This window comes from Monopterus albus, unplaced genomic scaffold (assembly GCF_001952655.1).
Source record: "Monopterus albus unplaced genomic scaffold, M_albus_1.0 scaffold51.1, whole genome shotgun sequence".
In the NCBI taxonomy this organism is placed as follows: domain Eukaryota; kingdom Metazoa; phylum Chordata; class Actinopteri; order Synbranchiformes; family Synbranchidae; genus Monopterus; species Monopterus albus.
Genome location: NW_018127931.1, coordinates 4,547,644 through 4,559,812, shown reverse-complemented (window position 1 = coordinate 4,559,812; position 12,169 = coordinate 4,547,644). Strand labels below are relative to the sequence as shown.

At 40.5% G+C, this 12,169-nt stretch overlaps 1 protein-coding gene across 1 annotated transcript in view; it reads left to right on the top strand.

Moving 5' to 3' along the window:
* The first annotated feature begins 5,393 nt into the window (after window positions 1–5,393).
* apex1 (APEX nuclease (multifunctional DNA repair enzyme) 1) overlaps window positions 5,394–12,169 on the top strand; it is a 7,448-nt gene continuing 672 nt past the window's right edge. The window contains 6 exon segments of the mRNA XM_020601313.1: window positions 5,394–5,518; window positions 6,475–6,530; window positions 8,003–8,122; window positions 10,566–10,729; window positions 10,840–11,032; window positions 12,022–12,168. Of these exon segments, the coding sequence (XP_020456969.1) occupies window positions 8,062–8,122; window positions 10,566–10,729; window positions 10,840–11,032; window positions 12,022–12,168 (565 nt within the window). The 5' untranslated portion in view covers window positions 5,394–5,518; window positions 6,475–6,530; window positions 8,003–8,061.

The window sequence follows — 12,169 nt, the reverse complement described above, 5'->3', positions numbered from 1 at the left end:
AACTACCAAGTACCTGCAGAGAGCAAGTCCTTAGAAGTCAGCTGAATGGTAAATGGTAAATGGTCTTATATTTGTATAGCCTTTTTATGCTTTACAGCACACTCAAAGCGCTTTCACACTATTTGGCCATTCACCCATTCGCACTCCCAAACGCTCACACATTCACACACCGGTGTTATCACTGGGAGCAACTAAGGGTTCAATGTCTTGCTAAAGGACACTTCAAATGGAAAGAACAAAGTTCAGGCAATAAACACCTACACCCTGCCAGTCATCAGGTACCCCGCTGGCATAATAAGCTGGCCAAAGGAGGAGATAGAGGCCACTGATATCAAGACAAGGAGGCTCCTTACAATGCACAGCAGGTTTCACCCCAAGTCCAGCATCCTGAGACTGTACACTAAGCGGAAGGAAGGCGGCCGAGGATTAGTGAGCATCAGAGCCACTATCCAGGATGAAGCATCAAAGATCCATGAATACAGAAGGAAGATGGCCCCGAGTGATGATGTGCTTAGTGAATACCTCAGGCAGCAGAAACCAGAGGAACAAGGGAAGGAAGAGCAGGAATCCTCATGGAAGGACAAACCTCTGCACGGTATGTACCGCCGTCAAATATTAGAAGTGGCTAATATCAAAAAATCCTACCAGTGGCTGGACAAAGCTGGACTGAAAGACAGCACAGAGACACTACTCCTGGTAGCACAGGAACAGGCTCTAAGTACAAGATCAATAGAGCCGGGGTCTATCATACCAGGCAGGATGCCAGGTGCAGGCTGTGCAAAGATGCCCCTGAGACAATCCAGCACATAACAGGAGGGTGCAAGATGCTAGCAGGTAGGGCATACATGGAACACCATAACCAAGTGGCTTACTTAGTGTACAGAAACATCTGTGCCACGTACAGGCTGGAAGTCCCAAAGTCAAAATGGGATACATCTCCCAAAAGGGTGTGCAAAAATGGTCAGCAACGTCTACACTGTTTAAGGAAACTTGCACACTTTCATATTGACCAAACCTTAATGAATATGTTTTATCGAGCTTTTATTGAATCTATTTTATCGTTTTCTTTGGTGTCATGGTTGGATTTTTTTACACAATAATTTAAATCACTTCTTGAGTAACATTGTTTTATTTTGATGCAGTCTGAGTTGTTTTTTTTCTGTAGGAAGAGGCGATTGTCCTCCTTTTTTCATCAGCTAAGCCTTTAAGTGTCACCCTCATTTTGCCCTATTTTATTTTGACATTTAAGCATTTCAAGTCCAGTGAATAACCTGGAACAAAGCAGAGAAGTAACCTGCCAGAGGTCAAATAAACAAACAAAAACAGTCACAAATTTGTCAAATTGGCACCATTACAAGCAGGCCAGATTAGTGAGTGAGTATACAGACAACTGCCACTAGATTACTCTGTTATTGAACCTTTGCTGATTCAAAACTTAAAGATGTGATGATTCTCAAACAAGTTCTCAAGTGTCTTTTTTATATGATTTCTGAATTTATTTGCAATAGAAATCAGAGATAATGATGTCCTGTATATCACATGTGTGTTTTCACATTTAACTGAGTTATAACTCCAAGAAAGAGAATGATTTTGTAGGACTAAACGTATTGCATACCACACTCCCACCACCGAGCTAAACTACTCAAAATATAACCCTTCCTCCCTTTATAGATCCAAATCAATCAAGTCATTTGATCGGCAAGATCCCAGTCCACATCCCCACACTCCACAGGAGCACTATGGTTTATGATGCCTGACTCTAAAGCCACTCTTACCATCTGCTCTCAGGTGATAGTCAGTTCCATTTTATTTCCATGTCATTTCAACATGTTTAAGTTATTGTCTTGGTTTCATTAATCACTCACATTTGATTGGCTTTGCAGTTTATTTAGGGTGTTCAGTGTTGGCATGCGTTTCATGTTGGTATTCATGTAGTATGTTGTAGTCATAAACATATATGCTTAAATTTAACATTTCTGTTTTCTTTTACTCACAGGCTCAGTCACTAAATTGTATGACATTTTTTGCTACCTCACGTTTTTTTAAATTATTCTCCCCAAAAGATAATCACCTCCGGTTAAGAAATTCTTCTTGGCAGACTAGAGGAATTTTGCTTATGGTCATATTGGTGAACAAATTGGATATGTGTAGTCATTTTGATTAATAGTCACCAAAATGTATAATTGAGCTAATTTTCCCTATTAACCTAAGCTGCATATTTTTGGACTGTGGGAGGAAGCCGGAGTACCCGGAGAGAACCCATGCAAACTAGAACTTACTACAGTAAACGAAAAAAGACATTCAAGAGGAGTTATTCATAAGAACCAAATTCAGTTCAAGGCTACTCCTCTTACAAAACAAAAAACAGGACAATCAAATGTGGACTATTAAATGTCAGATCTTTCACATCTAAATCTCTGTGAGTGAATTATTTGATAAGTGAACATCAAACTGATTGATTCTGTCTTACTGAAACCTGAAAGCAGCAGGAAGAATATGTCAGTGTAAGTGAATCAACCCCCCATAGTCATATTAACTGTCACATCCCTTGAAGCACAGGCCAAGGTGGAGGTGTGGCAGCAATCTACGACTCAAGCCTATTAATCAACCCCAGACCTAAACATAGTTATAACTCACTCAAAAACCTCACTGAGTTTCTCACACACAAACTGGAAAACTCAAAAACAAGTTCTGTTTGTTATTGTTTACCGTCCACATGCCTGTTATTTAACATTTTAACTGAATTCTCAGACTCTCTGTATGATTTAGTGCTTAGTACTGATAAAGTAATTATAGTGGATGATTTTAATATTCCTGTACTGTAGATGCTGACAATGACAGCCTCAACGCTGCATTTAATTCACTGTTATACTCAGCTGTCTTTTCTCAAACTGTAAATAAACCCACTCACTATTTTAATCATATAGCATCAAAACTGAACACTTAAAAGCTTTCCCCCCAAACCCCTCTTCTGTCTGACCATGTTCTAATAACATTTAAATTTACATTAATGGATTATACTCTATGTGGGTAAAATTCCACTACAGTAGATGTCTATCTGACAATGCTGTTACCAAATTTAAGGAAATAATTCCATCATTATTCACTTCAGTGCCATGGGCCAACACAGTGGAGGGAGGCCAGATTAACTTTACTCCCACACAAGTCGATAATCTTGTTGATAGTGCTGCAGCCTCCCTGTGTACGACACTTGATACTGTTGCCCACCTGAAAAAGAAGGCAGTGAAATAGAAGAGACTGGCCCCTTGGTACAGCTCACAGCTTCACTCCCTAATGCAAGCAGTGAGAAAACTGGAAAGGAAGTAGTGTCAGTAGAGTTTTTCATTGCCTGGAAAAATAGTTTAATGACTTATATTTAAAAAGCCCTTCATAGTGCTAGAACTGCATGTTATTCATCACTGATGGAGAACAACCCCAGGTTTCTTTTCAGCCCTGTAGCCAGGCTGAGAAAGAGCCACAGTGCTTTTGAGCTTAACATTCCCTTAGATCTCAGCAGCAATGACTTAATGAGCTTCTTTACAAATAAAATCACAACTATTTGAGAAAAAAATGTATTCCCACAACTCTTACAGTACAATGGCTTTAGAAACATCTGTAAGACTTCTTATATACTTAGACTGCTTCTCTTCCATAGATCTCTCAGAGTCGACCTCAACAACTCATTCATCTAAATCATCAACATGTCTCTTCGACCCCATCCTGACAAGGCTGCTAAAAGATGTTTTGCCCCTAATCAATACGTCCATATTGGATCTTATTAACCTCTCTCTACTAACAGGCTATGTTCCACAGGCTTTTAAGGTTGCTATTGCCAGCAATAGGATTTCAGCCAGCATTGTTACAAACACTGGCACCCCACAGGGATGTGTCCTCAGTCCCATCCTCTACACCCTGTTCACCCACGACTGTGTCGCCTCCCACAAAGACAACATCATCCTGAAGTTCGCGGACGACGCCGCAGTGATAGGTCGCATCACTGATGAAAGGATGAAGCAGCCTACAGGAGGGAGGTGGCCGGTCTGGTGTCATGGTGGAAGGACAATAATCTCAGCCTCAACACGGAAAAGATGAAGGAGATGATAGTGGAGATGAGGAAGGAGAGGAAAACTCATCAACCACTGTTCGTCTGGGGGCTTGAAGTGGAGATGGTGAGCAGCTTCAAATACCTGGGCATCCACATCAGTGAAGACCTCACCTGGACACATAACACCACACAGCTGTTCAAGAAGGCCCAATGGCAGCTGTACTTCCTGAGGAAGCTGAGGAGGTTTGGCATGTCACCTAGGATCCTTTGCAACTTCTACAGCTGCATCATTGAGAGCATCTTGACCAGCTGCATCACTGTCTGGTATGGCAGCACTACTGCTATGGACTGCAAGCGCCTGCAGAGAGTGGTAAAGACTGTGGAGATCACCAGGACTCCACTGCCCTCTCTGCAGAGCATTTACCACTGCAAGGTGTGTAGGAAAGCTGCCTCCACCCTCAAAGACCCCACCCACCCCCAGGATGGACAGTTCAGGCCCTGATCCTCCGGCCGGAGGCTCAGAAGGGTGAAATGCAGGACCTCTAGACTGAAAATCTCTTTCTTTCCCTCTGCCATCAGACTCCTAAACAGATGGCAGGAGTTTATTACCAGGAAATATGTCATGTAATGACGTACTGTAACCTGTACTGTTTACATTCTCAGTTTGCACATGCACAATTGCACATTCACTGTTGACTACTGCACATACAGCTCACATGTAGCATACATTCTCTTATTATATTCTTATATATTTTTATTATATCTCTTCATTTGCTGCTTTAAAGTGCCTTAGATTTTGTGTTACTTATTTATCTACTTTATATTTCATTTGCATTGTGTGGCATTCATGTGGACAGCAAAGTAAGAATTTCATTGTCCAGGTAAATGCGTTTCCGTACTGTGCATATGACAAATAAACACTCTGACTTTGACTTGACTCTATAGGCACAGAGTAATTCTTCAAAATCAGTTGCCTTCAGTCCTCCATCTTGGTAATGTCTAACTAGCTGTGCTTTATGAATATAATGAGTTGTCTTTTTCCATATAAAAGTGAGGGCAATCTAATTTATTGACTTGATATTAGTTTGAGAAATGAACAAGGAATGGTGGGGTAGATCATTCTGGAAAGGCCTTCTGCCTTGGTGAGGGTGACCAACAATGGAGAGATCTCTGATTAACCAGTGGTCCAGGGTCTTCCTGACAGCAGCAGTAAGTCTGGGATATATATACGTACAGGTCCTCTCAGTTTAGAAATCTTTACTGTGCTTTGTATGTGTGTTTTGGGAGGGAGTGACTGGGAAAATAAATAAAATCCAAGATTATAAAGCCATGATGTTACACACTGTGGTACAGTAGATGGCAGTGGGGTGCATCTTTTACGGTGGAGTGTAATTCGCCAATAAAACTGAAGAAGAAGAAGACTGGGAAGCGCTACTTAACGTGTGGTCTTTGCTTCTTGGTGGGAACGTGCGAGTAAGATTATTTGCATTTCATTTTCCTAAAACGTAGCTGGTTGAAAAGAAAGCATTAAGGATTACTCACATTTGCATTTGTTGATGAAATCTAATAAAATGTAGAAGAAGTTAAGTTTAGCTGGCTGGTTAATCTCCATTGATTCTTAGCGCAGGCCGTCTGCAGTTGGCTCTGTGCCCTTTGTTACTGAGGAGATGCTAATGTTAGCATAGCTTATTAGCCATTCAACATGTTGTGTTATTGCACAACAAACTGCAAAGTGGAGGTGATGGCTTTACGCTTTCAACATGCATGCTGTTAGTATTGCATCCATATTTATTCATAGTTAGCATTTAATGTGCATGGCTATATGCTCTTCTAGAGCAAAAACGTGCACCAAAATAAACGTCCTCAGCGTATTTCCCGTTTGTCTAAATTGATATGCACGCCTTTCTTACAAAAAGGAGGGCATTGCGATAGGCCGAGACTTGTGCTGACGTGCGTCCGTTGATATGACTTATTTTTACATTTTAAATGGGTCTTCGTGAATGTAACTGGAACTACTGGAGCTGGAGAAAATTACAGAATTACTATTAGCCAAATTTAAGTTGTAAAAATCAGTAATAGACCCATATCGATGGCCGATATTGGCTTGTTGCAGTTAAGTATCAGTATTATGCATGTTGACTAACAAGTAATTGCGGTACATAAGTATACATGTTTGTTACTGCATGTGAGTACTATTAAAGCCCCCATGGCTGCTCATTTTGCTTGTTTCCAACCATTTAATGTTTAATCTTGGGTACCTCTAGATTAGCTTGGCACCCCTCATAACTCCAAATAGTCTGTAATTTTTTCAGAATGATAAAAACCACCTCCTGAAAACCAGAGGATAATTCGTGAACACGCACAACTCCTGTTGCCGGTGTTGTGTGGCAAGTGGACTGCATGAATTAACTTGAATTTCTCCTCCATAGATAACAACGGTATATGTACCGATGAGGAGAGATTTGTAACACTCTAAATAAAGCAGGTAATTGTGAAACCCCATATTTTAACTGGCATAATGCAGATATAGTAACTTCTCCATCCTTACAACAATTCTCTCTAACATTACAGAAACAAGGGATTAACAGATATGCAGCCTATGTTTTTTCACTTACTTTTAAGTCCCACCAAGTAGTGGATACATCACTCCCTTTCAAGTAGTTCCAAGGTCGGTAAACCCCACTGGTGGATGCTGTGTCTTCCCCCACATGACCACATTCAGCCCCAAAGTAGTGAAACTAGTTCCAACAGGTAGTGCCTACAGTAACATCATGGGTAGTTAATCTGCTGGTTAACCAGCATCACATCACATGCAGCAGACACACTGGTCTCAAGCAGTCAAAGCAAACAGGTACTGTGCTCTGGGGGAATCCAGTGTTGATGAACTGATCATTCACTGCCTCAGGGTGCTTTACTGGCCAGCTGCTTGTTGGTTAGACCTTGTCAGGTAAAATAAGTCCCTATACAGGAACATTTCCAGACCTGCAGTAACATCAGGCCTTGTATTTTTCTCCATATCCTCTGGTCACAGTTCAGGCAGCAGGAGGTAAAATACATCCACAAAACCAGGTGAAGTTGAAAAATTCCACTTTTACAATGTGGATGACTTTTTTTTTTTTTAAATATAATAAGTGTTATTTAAAACGTAACAAACAAGGCAAAATAACATTTTGTCAGTATGGTGGGGGCACCAGTGGATATCAGGCAAGCTGACATGAATGCCCAATGGCCTGGATTTAATGCCCATTCAAGGAGATCCTTGAACTATCACGTATTACTTTATTTTGGTAGAAAAAAGTCTCACCAGCAATAGTTTGGGAGACATGTATAAACAGTTGCATCTGCATAGAAATACTGGAACATCCATTCACTTCATTTTGTGAGCTTTAGGTCACATCTAAGATGATAATTCACCATTTTAACATTGTAGATAAGTCAAAAAAAAACAAAACAAGGAAAAGCATGCCATGGGCTCTTTATATCACTGTTTTAAATATTAATAATCCGGTATCTGTTGGGCTCTAGTAAACGGCAATGGCTTTCCGATTTAGAGAGTGTGTAGATTTTTAGTGACTGCACAGAGTATTGTTGTTAACTGAAAATTATCCAGTTTGTTGAATATTACATTTTTCTTAATATTTTTTGGTGCCCAAAAATATAGTAAAAAAGTGACCTCTTTAAATTGCTTATTTTATGTTGCGATCAAAAATGTATTTAAAATCTTCTGAAAATCTGGAGAAGGCATATGTTAGGTACTTGTTTTGACAAATGACTTACTAGTTATCATTTTTGATTCACTTTCCATTTGTGGAGTAATTGCTTCAGCACAAAAGCCTGCACATTCTCTGGCCTTAATGGCACACAGTTGAAAATTACTGTAAAGGTCTTGCATATTGTTGTAACATTTGACGCTTCAGTTTTAGAGCACATCACTCTATTCCTCTTCTGTTTTTCCAGCGGCGTGTGTGCGTGTTGTGTGTCTACGAGTTTTGCTTGCATTCAGAGCAAGTTCGAGTATGAAGAGAGGCAAGAAGGCAGAGGAGACAGCTGCAGATGGGGAAAATGACACTGGCTCTGGTATTTAAGCATGCTTGAACACATTCCACAACATACCGTTTCCTACATTCTTTACATATTCAAGGTTATTTTAATGTTTTATGTTATCCTTTTTAACAACTAGTATACAGTGGCTTCATAGAGTGTTGCAGACTTACACTTTTTCTACACTTTGTGTTGTAGATTCATTTTTTCAATTGATCAAATTCCCATTTTTGCCCATCACAGCTACACTCAATAACCCATAATAACATAGAGAAAACATGTTTTTAGAAGATTTTTGAAATTTAAAAAATATATATTTTAAACTAAAGTCTCATTTACAGTAGAGATTTTAGTTTTTGATTGTTAATATATGACTGTAGATTGATGTGCAAACATGAAACTTTTATCCATTTGAAAATAAATCTACAACACAAAGTGTGCAAAAAATGAAAGGTTCTGATTTACATTCTGAAGCTACTGTATACACAACATTAACTACACCAGCAGTGAAGTGAATAACACTGATTATCTCATTACACTGGCACCTGTCAAGGGGTGGGATGTTTTAAGGCCAATTTATGTTTCTGCATCGAAACTATGCCATAGGTCAGGGCTGTCCCGAATGGCAATTTTTGGGCTTTGGAGTTTTGCTAGTAATAGTCAAATATCCAAATACTCACCTGGGGGATAATGTGTGTGTGAACACTTAGTCTCAGTTCTCAACTGAGATTGTGCTGCAGCTAAACGTAGGCTACCTCTTTGCCCTTCTGGTAGTACCTTGGGTTAAAAAAACAAAGTTCTTATGTAATATTTAATGTAACTGATGAACAGATGATGGATCTTCATAACCATTTGCATGTATGCCATCCTGTAAAATGTGCTACATTTCCATCATTGATGTGAAGTCAGCTACTAGTTTTACTAGTGGAGACATCTCACTTTGTTGGAATTGTTGGAACTACAGGGAAGCATTCAGTTCACTCTTAATTATTCTGTGGTGTTACAGAGTCATGTATCTTTACCTTATAAAAGATTTTCAGCTAACAGCAGACAGCTTTGTTGTTTGTTTCTCCACTGGCTGCAGCAAGGTCACAACATAAACCTGACATTAGTGAATTTCATATTGCCCTGTCATCAGTTTAAGTCACAGAGTTAATGTTAGAAAGCAGCAGCCAGCAGTACCCCAGCGCTTGTCATTATAACCAGCAACAGCAATGACCAGCTGCTACCTGAAAGGAGGGGTACACACTCAGACTGCACTGAAATTTCCTGTTGTCTTGATTATCCAAGTACTAAAATTGCTAAACAATTACCTACCCAATGAATGACTATTTGAATAGTCGAATATTTTGAGTCCAGCCCTAGCATAGGTATGGTATAGGTAATGCATGGCCTTGTACCCTATACCATAGCCTGATGTGCACCTCCCTGGAAATTTAACTGCATTTCACACCGTGATGCAGACCCAAACAACTGTGATTGGGTGCATCACATTTCCTTGTTTATATCTCAGTGGCTGGACAAGCAGAGAAAATCCCCCCCATAACTCCAACATGATCTGCTCAGTTTCAGACAACATTGTTTGTAAATGCCAAAGAAACACAACACAGTGATATAGAAACCCCACTGCCAACTAGTGTTTTGTCAGTGTAATTACAGAGCGACGCAGAGGCAAAGGCGCTAACCACTGTGCCACCGTGCTGCCCCACTATTTGACTAGTCGAATATTTTGAGTCCAGCCCTAGCATAGGTATGGTATAGGTAATGCATGGCCTTGTACCCTATACCATAGCCTGATGTGCACCTCCCTGGAAATTTAACTGCATTTCACACCGTGATGCAGACCCAAACAACTGTGATTGGGTGCATCACATTTCCTTGTTTATATCTCAGTGGCTGGACAAGCAGAGAAAATCCCCCCCATAACTCCAACATGATCTGCTCAGTTTCAGACAACATTGTTTGTAAATGCCAAAGAAACACAACACAGTGATATAGAAACCCCACTGCCAACTAGTGTTTTGTCAGTGTAATTACAGAGCGACGCAGACACCAGTGCACAAGTATAAATGCTCACAACAGCATAGGACACTTGCATAGCCTACGGCATAGGCTCTACATAGATTCAGTGCAGAAGCATAAATCAGGCTTTAGGCAGCGAGTGAACAGTCAATTCTTGAAGATGATGTGTTGGAAGCAGGAAAAATGGGCAAGCATAAGGATCTGAGCGACTTTGACGAGGGCCAAATTGTGATGGCTCGACGACTGGGTCAGAGCATCTCCAAAACAGCAGGTCTTGTGGGGTGTTCCCAGGCTGCAGTGGTTAGTACCTACCAAAAGTGGCCCAAGGAAGAACAACCGGTGAACCGGCAACAGGGTCATGGGCACCCAATCCTCACTGAGGCACGTGGGAAGCAAAAGCTAGCCCGTCTGGTCCGATCCCACAGAAGAGCTACTGTCTCTGTCTTTAACTCCACAGCCTCTGCAAAGAAAACAAAGAAGACTAAGGAACCAGAGGCTCCAATATTGTATGATGATCCTCCTGATAAACTGACCAGCAAAGATGGACGTGACGCCAACATGAAGATCACCTCCTGGAATGTTGATGGGCTGAGGGCCTGGGTAAAAAAGAAGGGCCTAGATGTGAGTTTGCACTTACCTTGAGCAATATGAGTTCATTGCCAGGTCGATAAGAGTTATGAGATTTTGTAAATGGTTGTGAGCATAATTCTTTGCATGTTCTTCCTTCATAGTGGGTGCGTGAAGAGGCTCCAGATGTTTTGTGCCTGCAAGAGACCAAGTGTGCAGAGAAAGATCTCCCTAATGACATCACCTCCATGCCTGAGTACCCGTACAAGTACTGGGCTGTGTCAGATGATAAGGAAGGTTACAGCGGTGTGGCCATGCTCTGCAAGACTGAACCCCTTAAAGTGGTCTATGGAATTGGTGAGTGGTGGTTTATTATGTTGGGCAGTTCATCATCTCTGTTGGTGTATTTATATTTTGAAAAGCCATCTTACAAGACACCCTCTGCCACAGTACTTCAGTTTATGTGACGCACTTGCGGGAAACCAGAACTCTCAGATTCAGTGATGCAACTTCATGGCCTTGGTGCTGTCCACTGGTTAACTGTATGCTTGTCTATCTTCACTGCTGATATATGAAAGGCTGTATGTTCAGCATCATAAAGAACAAGTGTATAAAGTACTTTTGTGTATAATCACATGCATACACCGATCAGGCATAACATTATGACCATCTGTACATCTGTATACAGATGTACACCTGTATCTTAACAAGCTCATAATATTCACTAATCATTAATAAAGCAAATGTTATTTTAATAGATCTAGCCTATATGTATTAAATCTAACTTAAAGTCTCATTATATATGTCAAAATAGATGCATGAGGCTTCATGAGTCAAGAATGAAGTCAAAATGTGAATGCATGTGTAGTTTTGCCTGTGACTCCGGGACGTATTTTTGAATGGTCACTGTTGTAAATTCATATTTATATTGAGGAAAGCACAAACACAAGTGTTCACTTCTTACTTGTAATTCTTTTTTAACTTTTTAAAGCATATTCTCACAGACTAAATACACACTACATATTTTATATATGATTTGACTTATACTAGTTTACAAAAACACTATTTTGTATACAACTTAATTTATGCATAATCAGACTAATACACATGCATATTATTGAAAGCTGTCTGACCTTGTAGTCTTGTTTCTTAATGGGAAACATGTCAACCAGTGTAGCTGGCAGTGCACCTTTAAAGCTGTACGGTGTTGTGGCCTCTCTGACAGTTAATGATCCTTAATTTTCATTGGAAACAGATTTAAAGCTACACAAGAAATCAATAAACTGGTCTTAAAATGCTGCTTAAGTATTTGCCTTCAGTTAAGTTAACCTCTACCAATCTGCCAGGCAAAGAGGAGCATGATAAGGAGGGACGCGTCATCACTGCTGAGTTCCCCAACTTCTACCTGGTGACTGCCTATGTGCCAAATGCTGGCAGAGGCCTTGTGCGCCTAGATTACCGCAAAACCTGGGATGTAGACTTCCGGGCATTCCT